Source organism: Fonticula alba (genome assembly GCF_000388065.1).
Source record: "Fonticula alba strain ATCC 38817 unplaced genomic scaffold supercont2.2, whole genome shotgun sequence".
NCBI classification, from domain to species: Eukaryota; order Rotosphaerida; family Fonticulaceae; genus Fonticula; species Fonticula alba.
Genome location: NW_009242972.1, coordinates 44308 through 54684, shown reverse-complemented (window position 1 = coordinate 54684; position 10377 = coordinate 44308). Strand labels below are relative to the sequence as shown.

Genomic DNA, 10377 nt, shown 5'->3' with positions numbered 1-10377 from the left:
CACACACACACACACACACAGACACGCGGGCAGGCATCCTTCCTCAATACTTTTCCGAGATTCACTTTTACATAGAACTCCATGCCGCCGATGATGGCGGCGGTGCATAATATAGGACCCATTCGTGCAGGGGCACAGGCAGCAAGAGCAGCGGACTGGAACAGGGAGGCGGGCCGGAGGAAAGTGGGGTGCGATGAGGCGTGCCGCATCACGGCCGAGCGGCGCATGATCCCCCACGTGACCAAGCCGATCGCGATTGTACAATCTGCCTCCGCCGATTGACCATCTCCGGTGTCCAACTGCGGGGGGGGGGGGGGCGCGGGCAGGCGGCTGAACTAGGCCGAAGGGGCAACCCCGAGCCGGGGAGAGCCGCCAGGACAGGCTGTTTTTTTCGGCCGGGGGCTCCGGGGGAAGTTGGCCGTCCGGGCTGATGGCGTCGTTGGCCTGGGAATCTCTGATCTTGGCCCTCTCCTCCCCCGCCCACCGTTCGTGTGTGTGTGAGTGTGCAGGGGGGGGGGGGGGGGTGGACATGCTCCCGGGTGTTCATAACCGGGGCGTGTCTTGGTGCCTGTGTGTGTGTATGCGCGCGGCGAGCGCCCACAGGGCGGGCAGGCGTCCGCCAGAGCCCGGGAAGCCGGAGAGCCGGCATTGGTATGCCGGGCGTGCACGCCAACGGGAGAGCGGGGGGGGGGGGGGGGGGGGGGGGGGGGGGGGGGGGGGGGGGGGGGGGGGGCCTTTAGCGGCGGCCCGGAGGAGGAGAGGAGAGGAGGTGTGGGCGGGCAGCCAGAGGGTTCACCACAGATGGGAGAGGGAAGTGGGTCGGGTGATGTAAAGGAGGGCAGCGAGGGAGGAGGAAACAGGGAGAGGAGGAGTGATGTCGGGAACGGGGCGCGCGCCTGACAGCCCCCCGGGCGGGCGCAGCGGCGGCGGAAAAAGGAGAACACACGACGGCGGAGGCATGGCCACAGCATGCGGGGCACGCGTGAGGGGGAAAAAAAAAAGGCGTCTCTCCGTGGTTCCAACAACGCCCGAGCCACTCTCCCCACCTGAGGGGGGGGGGCGGGCCAAAAGGAGGGAAGATGGCCGGAGTTTCTCCGGGGGCAGGGCAGCGCGACATACGGCCCGTGACTTGTGCGGAATCACGCCGACAGCCATCGGCTCGGGGCGAGTGTTGTCTAAGCCCGCCCGCCTCTCCCCGAACAACAGGGGGCCTGAACGGAGCTGGCGCGGGCCGGGCCTCGGTGGTTGGCCACAGTGTCCGACTGGCGCCGGGCCGACAAACCTAAAGAGACATCCATGTGATACAAAGAATGTCATTTGGATGGGTTTAGAGCTTTCTGACTCATTGTCAGGCGTTGGTGCGGAGTAATCAACGCCAGGTGCGAGGGTGCATGCGCCAGGGGGCCACCTCGCCGTCTTCCGAGACGCGAGGACAGTCCCGCCCGAACCCCCCCCCCCCCCCTCCCCCGCCGTAAGCTGGCAGCTGACCCTGTTCCTGGCCAGCCGGCATCCCGAAGGGCGGGGGGGGGGGGGGAAGAGAGGAGACGGGAAGAAGGGGGGCGCCCAACCCAGCTTACGCTTCGCCGGCTTCGGCCTCGGAGTAGAGGCCGTCTCCGGGAAGTGGGGCATCTGACATCGCAAACAGCGAAGCACGTTCTCTCGGTTCCCGGCCCGTGCCGGGTCCGTCCCTACCCAGGGACACGCTCTGGTGTATTTTGCCCGAGTGCCTGCTGCCGGGGAGGGGATAGCTTGTCGGGACATGGTTCCGGGACCGGGCCCCTCCCCCGCTCTGCGGTTGCGGAGGGCGGGACGACTGGCCGAAGTGGGACCATACTGGGCGTCGGTCGCCGCTCGAGGCGCGCCGCCGGCCAAAGGACAGTTGAATCACCCTTCCTGCTTCGCTCTTTCCTTCCTCCCAAACGTACCTCTCCGCTTCTCTCCTCCCCTCCTCTCCCTCTCTCTCTCTCTCTCTCTCTCTCTCTCTCTCTCTCCCCTGCTGGGCGCGCGCGCCCCCTGTCCTCCTGGCTCATCGCACCAGGCTCCCCGATGGTTCCCAAATGCGGCGCAGCCTCTCTCGGGCGTGTGCCGACCAGGGTGGCCTCGGCATGTCGTGTTGACATCGGCCCGCGCGTCTGGCGACATGGCACAGAGCCTGTGCCTTGCTTTTTTTCCCTCACCCTTCCTCCCCCCTCTCTCTCTCTCTCCCCCTCTGACTCCTCATCTCTCTCTATACCCTCCAAAGCGTCACCATGTACATCCCCCTCTGGCTCAAGAACATCCTGTGCCCCGTCGTCGACGTCCAGGCCCAGCAGCGCCGCTTCGCCGTATGTTCAGCCGTTCCCTGCTCTTTCCAACGCACCTACTAGCGCATGCACACACACACACACACACGCACGCACGCACGCGTGCTTTTCTCCTCCTCGACGTCCCTCCTCTTCCCGGCTGTGTGAAACTCACCCTCCCCCGATGTCTGCCGCTTCTTCTTGTGCCGACCCGCGCACACAGACCCTCCCCGGCCCCGTCTTCCTGAAGACCGCCGGTGACAAGTTCCGCTACCGCCTGATCGCTGTTGTCCTGCCCGTTTCCCTGGCCTACACCTACTACAACATGTGGAAGTACGTCCCCCTTCCATTCTCCCTGTGTCCCCCTCTGTCACGCGCTCTCCTCCTTCCCTGCTTCTTCTTTCATCTTATCGCTCCTCCGGTTGGCGTGTGGCCGCTTGGCTTGTGTGCCCGTTCGAGACGTGCCTTGCTGACTTCCCTCCCCTCTCTCTCTCTCTCTCCCTGTCGCAGCATGGCCCACGGTGTCGGCCGCATCGAGCGTCACTAAATGCTCTCCGCTTTTTGCCACATCTCCTCTCCCCGCTCACATTCCGCCACCTGCGCGCCCTCGCGACGCGCGTGCCCCGCGCGCGCGCGTCGTGTGTATATATGTGTCTGAGGACCCGAGCGTGCACATGTGTATATGAGCATGCTCCCTCTTTCTCTCTCTCTCTCTCTCTTCGAGATGATGCAGCGTCGCACAACATCTTTGGGTTGCCATTTCCTCTCCTGGCGGTGGGATTGTCCCCTTGTTGCGCATTTCTCTCGCTGCATGCGTGCGCATAATACACCCCAAAATATTCTTCCTCCTACTATTCCTCCTTCTGGGCCTCCTCCTCTCGCTCTCGCTCTCGCTCTCGCTCTCTCTTTCTCTTTCTCTCTCTCTCTCTCTCTCTCTCTCTCTCTCTCTCTCTCTCTCCATGCGCGAAAACTTGGAATGTGGCCGGCCACAATCGACGATCATGTTTCCAGACGTGAGGAATGATGTCGAATGCATCTTGTGTGTGTGTGTGTGTGTATGAAGGCGCTTTGGAAAGCAGTGGAATTGCCGGCGGAGATGGGGAGGAGGAGAGGTGGCCTGGTGTGCGGGGAGACTCTCCCAGCTGCAATGGATCACCAGCTGACGTTCTCACATCGGGGTGCTACCAAACAAGATCACTATCAGAATGGGTGTCCAAAACCCGTGACCCGATCTTGGCATACCCGCACGCGCGGAAGAGTCCTCCCGGGCCGATCTCCCGCGACACCCGGGAGGGAGAGGGCAGGGACGCCTCCCGGAGGAGTGGGAATGGGGGCGATGTCTCCCCGCAGCTCCTAAGGGTGCCTAGGAAGTGGCGCCTCGGTTTGGGGCCTTTAACAATAGAACTCCGTGTGCCCCTCCCCTCCCCCCTCCCTCTCTCTCTCTCTCTCTGTCCTCTCTTCCCTGCCTCCTTTCACGCAGACGTCCATTCTCCCTTTCATCTCCCGTGTCATCTTCCTCCCGGTCGCCGCCCCCTTTTTTTGCCCTTTCCACCCACCGCGCCATGTGTTCGCGGCCTGAGGAGCTAATGACGCTCGGTTCGTTTCAACTCCTGGCCCGTGTTCCGATCGAATGGCCAGCCCTGAGTCTAACATCTCGCCCCAGACACCCATGTGGGTGTCGCAACGCAGGCACAGCTCCCGATCTGTGGCCGATGCAAGGTGAGGCCTGTTCAATTTCGCGTCCAGGAGTCCTTCTGCGCGTGCGTCCGTTTTTTCCATCGGCCCCGATGTCCTTTGGACCTGTTGCTAACCGCTCCTCCTCGGAGCACAGCGAGTGTTTCATTTTCCAGGTCTGCCTGAAGTTCCGCGTGGCCATCGGCAGTTCGCGGCCCTTCGAAGGTGGCACTCGAGGCGGCCGCCTTCCCCCGCGGACTGCCGCCCCGGCTCATCTCCGTCTTCCCTCACTTCGGCGCTTTGCCGTGGCCTATTCCGGTGGGTTTGGGTCGACGTGCGTTGTTCGCCCCTCCTGCTGGGCCTGCATGTGTGTCCCCTTTTTGCGGCACACTCACCCTCCCCTCCCTCCCCTCGATTGATAGGGTTCTCCTGGACATGCTTTTGGACCAGTCGCTGGTTGCCCTTCGTCGGCGGCCGACCGACTCGACTGGAGCCCTGGCCACCGTGAGCCCGGATGACTGTCCGATTGGGCTCCTCGGTGGTGACGGCGGAAATGACCCTCGCCGGGCGGTGCGGCCCCCGACGCGCTGTCTTGTGTTGCACATCGATGAGCATGCCTCCTACTTGGGCACGGTACGTGAATGGGAATCCCCCTGCTGGCAATGTGGGGATCAAGTCCTAACCACGGGAGGGGCACCAGCCCGCCGCCGCGTATGGCCCCTTTGCCGTGGGCCTGGCCGAGCATGTTGCGCGCTTTCAGTCACACGCGGTCTTCGTTTGTGCACCGCTCGAGTTGGTCCTTGATCGCGAACTCCCTTGCGAGGCAGACCTGGTGGCCTTCAGTCAAGCGGCCACCCTCCAGCAGTGGTATGCCACTTCGGAAGATGGAGCGATTCCCACGCACCCGGCTTCCTCGCGGCGCAGCCACCAGCCGCGCATGAGTGTCCGTGCCTTGGAGGCTCTGGCCCCGGCGTTGGATGGGCCTCGGACAGGGGACGGCCCCAGCGCTGTGGATGCTTCCCCGGGTCCCCTGGGACGACTGGGCTCTCTGCGTGCGCAGCTTCGCGAGGCATTTGCCGCCTGCGGGAGCGTCTCGGCTCGAGATGATCTTCGCGAGCAGCTCCGGTGGCTGTTGCTCCGACGTCTGTCGCGTGCGTTCGGTTGCAATCTCCTCTTTTCCGGCGACACCAAGACCACCCTGGCCTCAAAGACCTTGTCTCTTTGCGCCCTGGGCCGTGGCTTTATGCTGCCAGTGGAGGCTGGCGCTGACGACTGGCGGGAGACTGGTGCGTAATGCGGGCGTTTCCCCTTTTGTTTGCCCATGAACATCCCCTCCTGCCTTCCCGCGCCCCCTCCCCCCCCCCCCTCTCTCTCTCTCTCTTTCCCCTCAGCACCCTCTCACATTCTGTCACCAGATTTCCTCGTGACCCGGCCCTTGAGGGACGTCTCCACCAAGGAGGCTTGTATTTACAGCCAGCTTCGGGGGATACCCTCCCTGCCGGCGAGCTTGCCGTTGGGCATGTGCCCGGCGCCCTACATCCCAGGCCAGGGGAACTCCAGTCTGATTGGCCTCTCAAACGGTGCGTCCTGCTAGATCGACAAGCCCGGTCCTTCACCCGGGGTAGGTGTTCCTAACTGAAGCGTAAATATCTGAAGCCTTCATCGCCCGGCTCCAGCAGGAGTTCCCGTCGACCGTGAGCACAGTCACAGCGACTGCCTTGAAGGTCACCACGGATGCCGAGCACTTTGATCCGGCTGCCGGGCCGATGAAGCCGTGTCTTCTTTGCCTGGCGTATGTGCTCGTCCTCCTTCCGTTGTTATTCTTGCCCTTGTTCAGCCGATGCCCCTGTGCACGCTCTTCCTTGCCACGCGTCTTGTGCCTATCTCTCCCCCTCTCTCTTGCTCTCTCTCTCTCTCTCTCTCTCTCTCACACACACACACACACGTCCAAATGTCCAGGCCCGTCCCGGAGGCGGACATCCAGCCCACAGTTGGTACGCGCAGTCCGATTGGGGCGCTGGCGGAGATCGCCACCACCGAGCGCCTCTGTTATGGCTGCCGGACGCTGATCAGCGAGTGCGACTAGGGCCCAGCTGCCAACGTATGGTGATCGGCGATTCCTCGGATCGGAGCGCCGTCCCTTTTAACTAGAGGGCCCGCGTCGGGCCCCTGCTCTTGGCGGGTGTGGTCTCACGCGCGGCCGCCTCGCCCCGATGCCGCCCTGTCGGGGCATCGTCCGCCGTTCGATCCTGTGTCTTGTTGGTGCGGACACTGGGGTTCGGGAAGAATACAGATGAAAGACGCCCGCGTGTGTGTGTGTGTGTGTGTGTGTGTGTGTGTCCGTGCATGCGCGCGTGTGTGTGCGCGTGTATGTGTGTGTGTGTGTGTGTGTGTTTGCCGACCAATCTGGCAGACTGATGTGGCAGCCGGCTGGGCGGGCAGCTTCCCTCCCGCGCCCACGCATGCTCTCCCCTGATTGTTGCTCCTTGCCGAGTGTTATTCACTCCACACGCCCTCCCCCCATCTCTTTCCTTCTCTCCCTCTCTCTCCCCCTGTTTTTTCATCCCTTTCTCTTCCTGGCCCCCCTCCCTCTCGCCAGCACACACACACATACACACACACACACACACACACACGCACACGCACATCGACACACATCGCATGATGTCCTATGTTGATTTGCGGCTCCTGGCTCTGGCGGTCTTCCCCGCCAGGGGAGTGCCCGACAAACCCATCTCACACCCATGGTCCGAGCCACTACTGGGCCTATTGATGGGGCTGCTGGGCACCGGTCAGCCAGATTTCCAGCCAATCCCCGCCGATCACCCGGACCTGCCGGACGTCGAAGTTGAGCAAGGCCTCATCGCCGTGGTCGGAGTGGTTCATTCAGTCAGCGAAGAGGGCCAGACGCACATCTTCAAGCCCAATGACATTCTTGCAGGTTCGTTGTGGCCCCACCGCCCCACCGCCCCCCCGCCCCGCCCCACTGAGATGGATTTTTCCTCACCGCCTGTGCAGGTCTCGTCCCCCTGCGACACTTCTTGGAGATGATCAACGGTGTCGGGCCTGCGAGCAGGACCGTTGCCCTGCATCACCTGTACTTCGGTGCGTCCAATCCCTGTCGTGTCCGCGCCGGTCCGCTTGGCTGTTTGCCGCCTGCTGACTGTCTGGCCAGGTAAAAGCATTTCCCTAAGCCAAATGCTTGCCCGGCTCCAGGCGGCCCGCCCGCCGGACGCCATCGATTCCCTGTCCGACCCCGGGTATCATGAGCTTCGTTGCTCGGCTCTCTTGCTTGCTGGGACGCTGCAGGCTGGTGTCTCCGCCATGTGGGCCCTTACCACCGGCTTCAGTGGCCCTGGTGCCTCGTATGCGCCGCTGGCCACCAATATCCTGGTCAGTCCTGCCAACACGGTGCGTTTTCCCCGCCCACGACTTGCCCGTCCGCTGAGGGGTCCTGGGAATGCGGGCCGATTGACCGTCCGGAAACCCGACCCTCAAAAGCTGCCAGCGCACATGCTGGCCCTCTTGGCACACGATTTTAACTTGATCCCGGTCGGCGTGGCCAAGTTCACGGCGTCCGAGATGGACATGGGGCATCTTCCGGCCCCTCATGTTGCTCCTTCGAATGCGAGCTTCCGGCAGCTGCTTCTCGTGTCGAGTGGATCAGAGCAGGAGTCCACGGCCGCGGAGGGGGCCCTCTCTCAGGCGGGAACCCCCCGGCGGGTGGTTTCCCCGAGTGCCTTGCATCGGCATTGTGTCGACTGGGCCGATGGCCTGGGCTTCGAGCTTGTGGCGCGATTTGTCCGCGCTCCTGCCACCAGGTCAGGCTCGAGTGATGTGTGTCCGCTCTCCTGGCATCAAGCCGCCACTGTGGTGGCTCCGATGGGCTGCGTTTTTGTCGGGGCCTTGCCGCACAGCCGGCTTGAGATGGCGGCAGCTACGGCGGCCAAGGCAGCAGGCGACTCGCCCGAGGCCTTCCCACCGGGGGAGCTTCCCCGGCCAACCCTTGAGGTCCTCTGGCGGAAGTCTGCCCGAGTCACCCTGGCGGATCTGGGGCACTGGTTGGACTCAGGCGCCAAACGGGGCTACCTTCTTCGTGCGCTCCCACGCCGCCCTTCCCCCCTCCGCGCTGCTTCTCTTTCTCGTTTTTTCCCCACCCCTTCGCCCAGGGACGGGGCAAGATTCTTCGTGAACTTACATTCGCCGATCCCCCTCCCCCCCCTATTTTGATGACATCCACGCCAACGATCCGACAGATATGATCCAAGCCTACTTGGATACATATTCCAGCTCTCTGCCCGAAGCCTATACGGGTGGGCTTGGGTTTGGCGCGCCAGCCGCAGCCGGTGGTCCATCAGTCCTGGGCCTTGGGGTGGCGCATGCCGGGAGCCACCTGGCCTGTTGGCACTTGTCCGCCGCGGACATTGCTTCCCAATCGGGCCCCCTGCCAGGAGCCCTGGAGGTGCTGGCTTTCGGCTTGGCGTCCGGGTAAGATCGGGGAAGTGTTCCGGCAGGACCGACATCTCCGGCGCCCAGCTGCCCGGTGTTGCTGTCGGAAGGGAACAAGAAAAATCACCAATACGCTTTTGCTGGAAGTTGGAGGGGTCTATGGTACAAGGCGGCCTGACAGGTCGCGGGGGCATGGTGGCGGGAAGAAGGGGTGGCCAGGGGGATGGCGGCAGCTAATCCCAGAAGAGGGTGGCAAAGCCCATCGCGATGCACGAAAGGGCAACATATGGGCTGAGACGTTCACCTGGAGGGTGGGGAGAGGGGAGAGAGGGAGAGAGGGGGTTAGGACAGCCAAAGAGGAGAGGGAGGAAAGGGAGAGAGGGGTTATGCACTAAATAGGGGCAGCAGGGATGCCGGGGGCAGGACACACCAACACGAGCGGACTTCCAGAGGAGACCAGGGAAGCTGGTGACGGGCATGCACACAGGTCAGACGGACGGGCCAAAGCAGGGGGGGGGGGGAGGGGCGGACGCATCATAGGGGCGCGGGAGCGGAGCGTACCCGGTCTTTCTGCGGTCGAGCACGGATGGCATCTTCTCGTGAATGTAGGCGCACGTGCAGATGAGCAGGAGCAGCACTGTGAGGAGGCTCTTGAAGTTAAAGAGCGCAGACTGGCCACAGCAGGGGAAATGGGTGAGTGCCAAAGCGGACGACGGGGGGAGATGCCAAAAGGGCGGAGTGTGGATACCATAATTGCAGGTGGCAGCCGGAAAGAGGGGAGAGGCCGGGGAGCAAAAGATACACCAAGCTAGATGGGAGGACAGGAACGGCGGGGGAGTGCGGGATGGGGTGGACAGAAAGGAGTGTTGGGAGGGGAGAGCGAGGGATGCTGATCGGGACCATGGGGGGCCCGCCAGCCTCGTCGCTCTTTTCACGCAGCATCTGGGCGGGAGTCTGCGAGGAGGAGAGATCGTCGAGGCGAGGCCGCCGGCAAGTGGGCGAGTCTCCGCCAATCGACCGAGGCTGGAGGACGGTGTTTGGTCGCCCGGTTCAGCCCGCCCAGCCCCCCTCTGGATAGTGGGGAAAACAGATCTACATCCCGCTTTGGGCCTCCCCCCGGAGGGCGGCAGACAAGAACAGGGAACTGTCAGGCTGCGGGGGGGACATCACGAGCGGTTTTGATGCGGCTCGTTGTCCGGGATCGGGTGACATTTCGTCCAGCCGCTCGTGCCCGGAGTCTTGATTAATACCAGTACATGGCCCGGGAAGCTGCCGAGCAAAGGGCAAGGACCTTCTGGTTCCCCGGAACAGCCTCCTGACTTCGTGGGCGCACGTGGTTCCACAAAGCGACGGCAGGTTCTATTGAGTTAAGAAGACCAAAATCCCAGTTTCCCCTCAACAATGTGGCACTCCCGGGAAAAAAAACCTCGGCACAATGCAATCGCCTTTTGTGTCAGCACGCGAGATGCCGTTTCCTGGCCGGTCTCTTTTTTTTTTTTACTGCTTCGAGGAGGCCCCCGTCCGGGCGGCGGCCCGCCGCGCTGTTCTTGGTGGTGGGAGCAAGAACGCGCGGCCAAAAAGCAATGTGCTCATTGGGTGGATCGAACACCCGACCTCCAGTTTACTAGACTGGCGCTCTACCACTGAGCTAAACGAGCGGGCCTGCGTCGACCGGGAATCGAACCCGGGTCTACCGCGTGGCAGGCGGCAATTCTACCACTAAACCATCGACGCTGTGGACATGATACCCAGCCGGCTGGATGGGCCTTTTGAGGCAGTGTACTCCCGGCGGGTGACTCTCTGCGCGGGCTGGTGAGGGTGTCCTTTAGCTGCTCGAAACGTTTTGTCCCGAAAGGGTCGCCACTCGGGCAAAGAAGCAACAGCCATGAAAGGGGGAAAGGTGGCGATCTGTCTCTTTGTGGGGGGAGTGCATGAGGGACTGACTCGGACCGCTCCTGGAGGGGGGGGGGGG

General features: G+C 63.0%; 4 protein-coding genes and 2 non-coding genes across 6 annotated transcripts; 3 read left to right on the top strand and 3 right to left on the bottom strand.

Annotated features, from left to right (window-relative positions):
* The first annotated feature begins 1878 nt into the window (after positions 1 to 1878).
* Positions 1879 to 3133, top strand: H696_01025 (hypothetical protein). Its single transcript, XM_009494910.1, has 4 exons — positions 1879 to 1921; positions 2243 to 2324; positions 2506 to 2615; positions 2793 to 3133. The coding sequence occupies exons 2-4, from the start codon at positions 2250 to 2252 to the stop codon at positions 2827 to 2829; spliced, it is 222 nt and encodes a 73-aa protein (XP_009493185.1). The 5' UTR covers positions 1879 to 1921; positions 2243 to 2249; the 3' UTR covers positions 2830 to 3133.
* A 577-nt stretch (positions 3134 to 3710) lies between these two features.
* On the top strand, positions 3711 to 6263 carry H696_01024 (hypothetical protein). The gene is made up of 8 exons (XM_009494909.1): positions 3711 to 3878; positions 3946 to 4042; positions 4114 to 4290; positions 4379 to 4589; positions 4657 to 5242; positions 5372 to 5536; positions 5613 to 5748; positions 5916 to 6263. Exons 1-8 carry the CDS (start codon positions 3845 to 3847, stop codon positions 6040 to 6042), a joined length of 1533 nt encoding a protein of 510 aa, XP_009493184.1. The 5' UTR covers positions 3711 to 3844; the 3' UTR covers positions 6043 to 6263.
* Positions 6264 to 6620: 357 nt separating this feature from the next.
* H696_01023 (hypothetical protein) lies at positions 6621 to 8448 on the top strand (the record flags this gene model as incomplete). Its single annotated transcript, XM_009494908.1, has 5 exons — positions 6621 to 6897; positions 6975 to 7061; positions 7132 to 7367; positions 7458 to 8052; positions 8213 to 8448. 5 exons carry the CDS (start codon positions 6621 to 6623, stop codon positions 8446 to 8448), a joined length of 1431 nt encoding a protein of 476 aa, XP_009493183.1.
* Positions 8449 to 8638: 190 nt separating this feature from the next.
* Positions 8639 to 9347, bottom strand: H696_01022 (hypothetical protein; the record flags this gene model as incomplete). Its single annotated transcript, XM_009494907.1, has 4 exons — positions 8639 to 8709; positions 8836 to 8870; positions 8967 to 9076; positions 9306 to 9347. 4 exons carry the CDS (start codon positions 9345 to 9347, stop codon positions 8639 to 8641), a joined length of 258 nt encoding a protein of 85 aa, XP_009493182.1.
* Positions 9348 to 9991: 644 nt separating this feature from the next.
* H696_01021 lies at positions 9992 to 10063 on the bottom strand. The gene has a single exon. It is a non-coding gene; the product is annotated as a tRNA-Thr (tRNA).
* A 5-nt stretch (positions 10064 to 10068) lies between these two features.
* H696_01020 lies at positions 10069 to 10139 on the bottom strand. Its single transcript has one exon. It is a non-coding gene; the product is annotated as a tRNA-Gly (tRNA).
* Between the last annotated feature and the right edge of the window lie 238 nt (positions 10140 to 10377).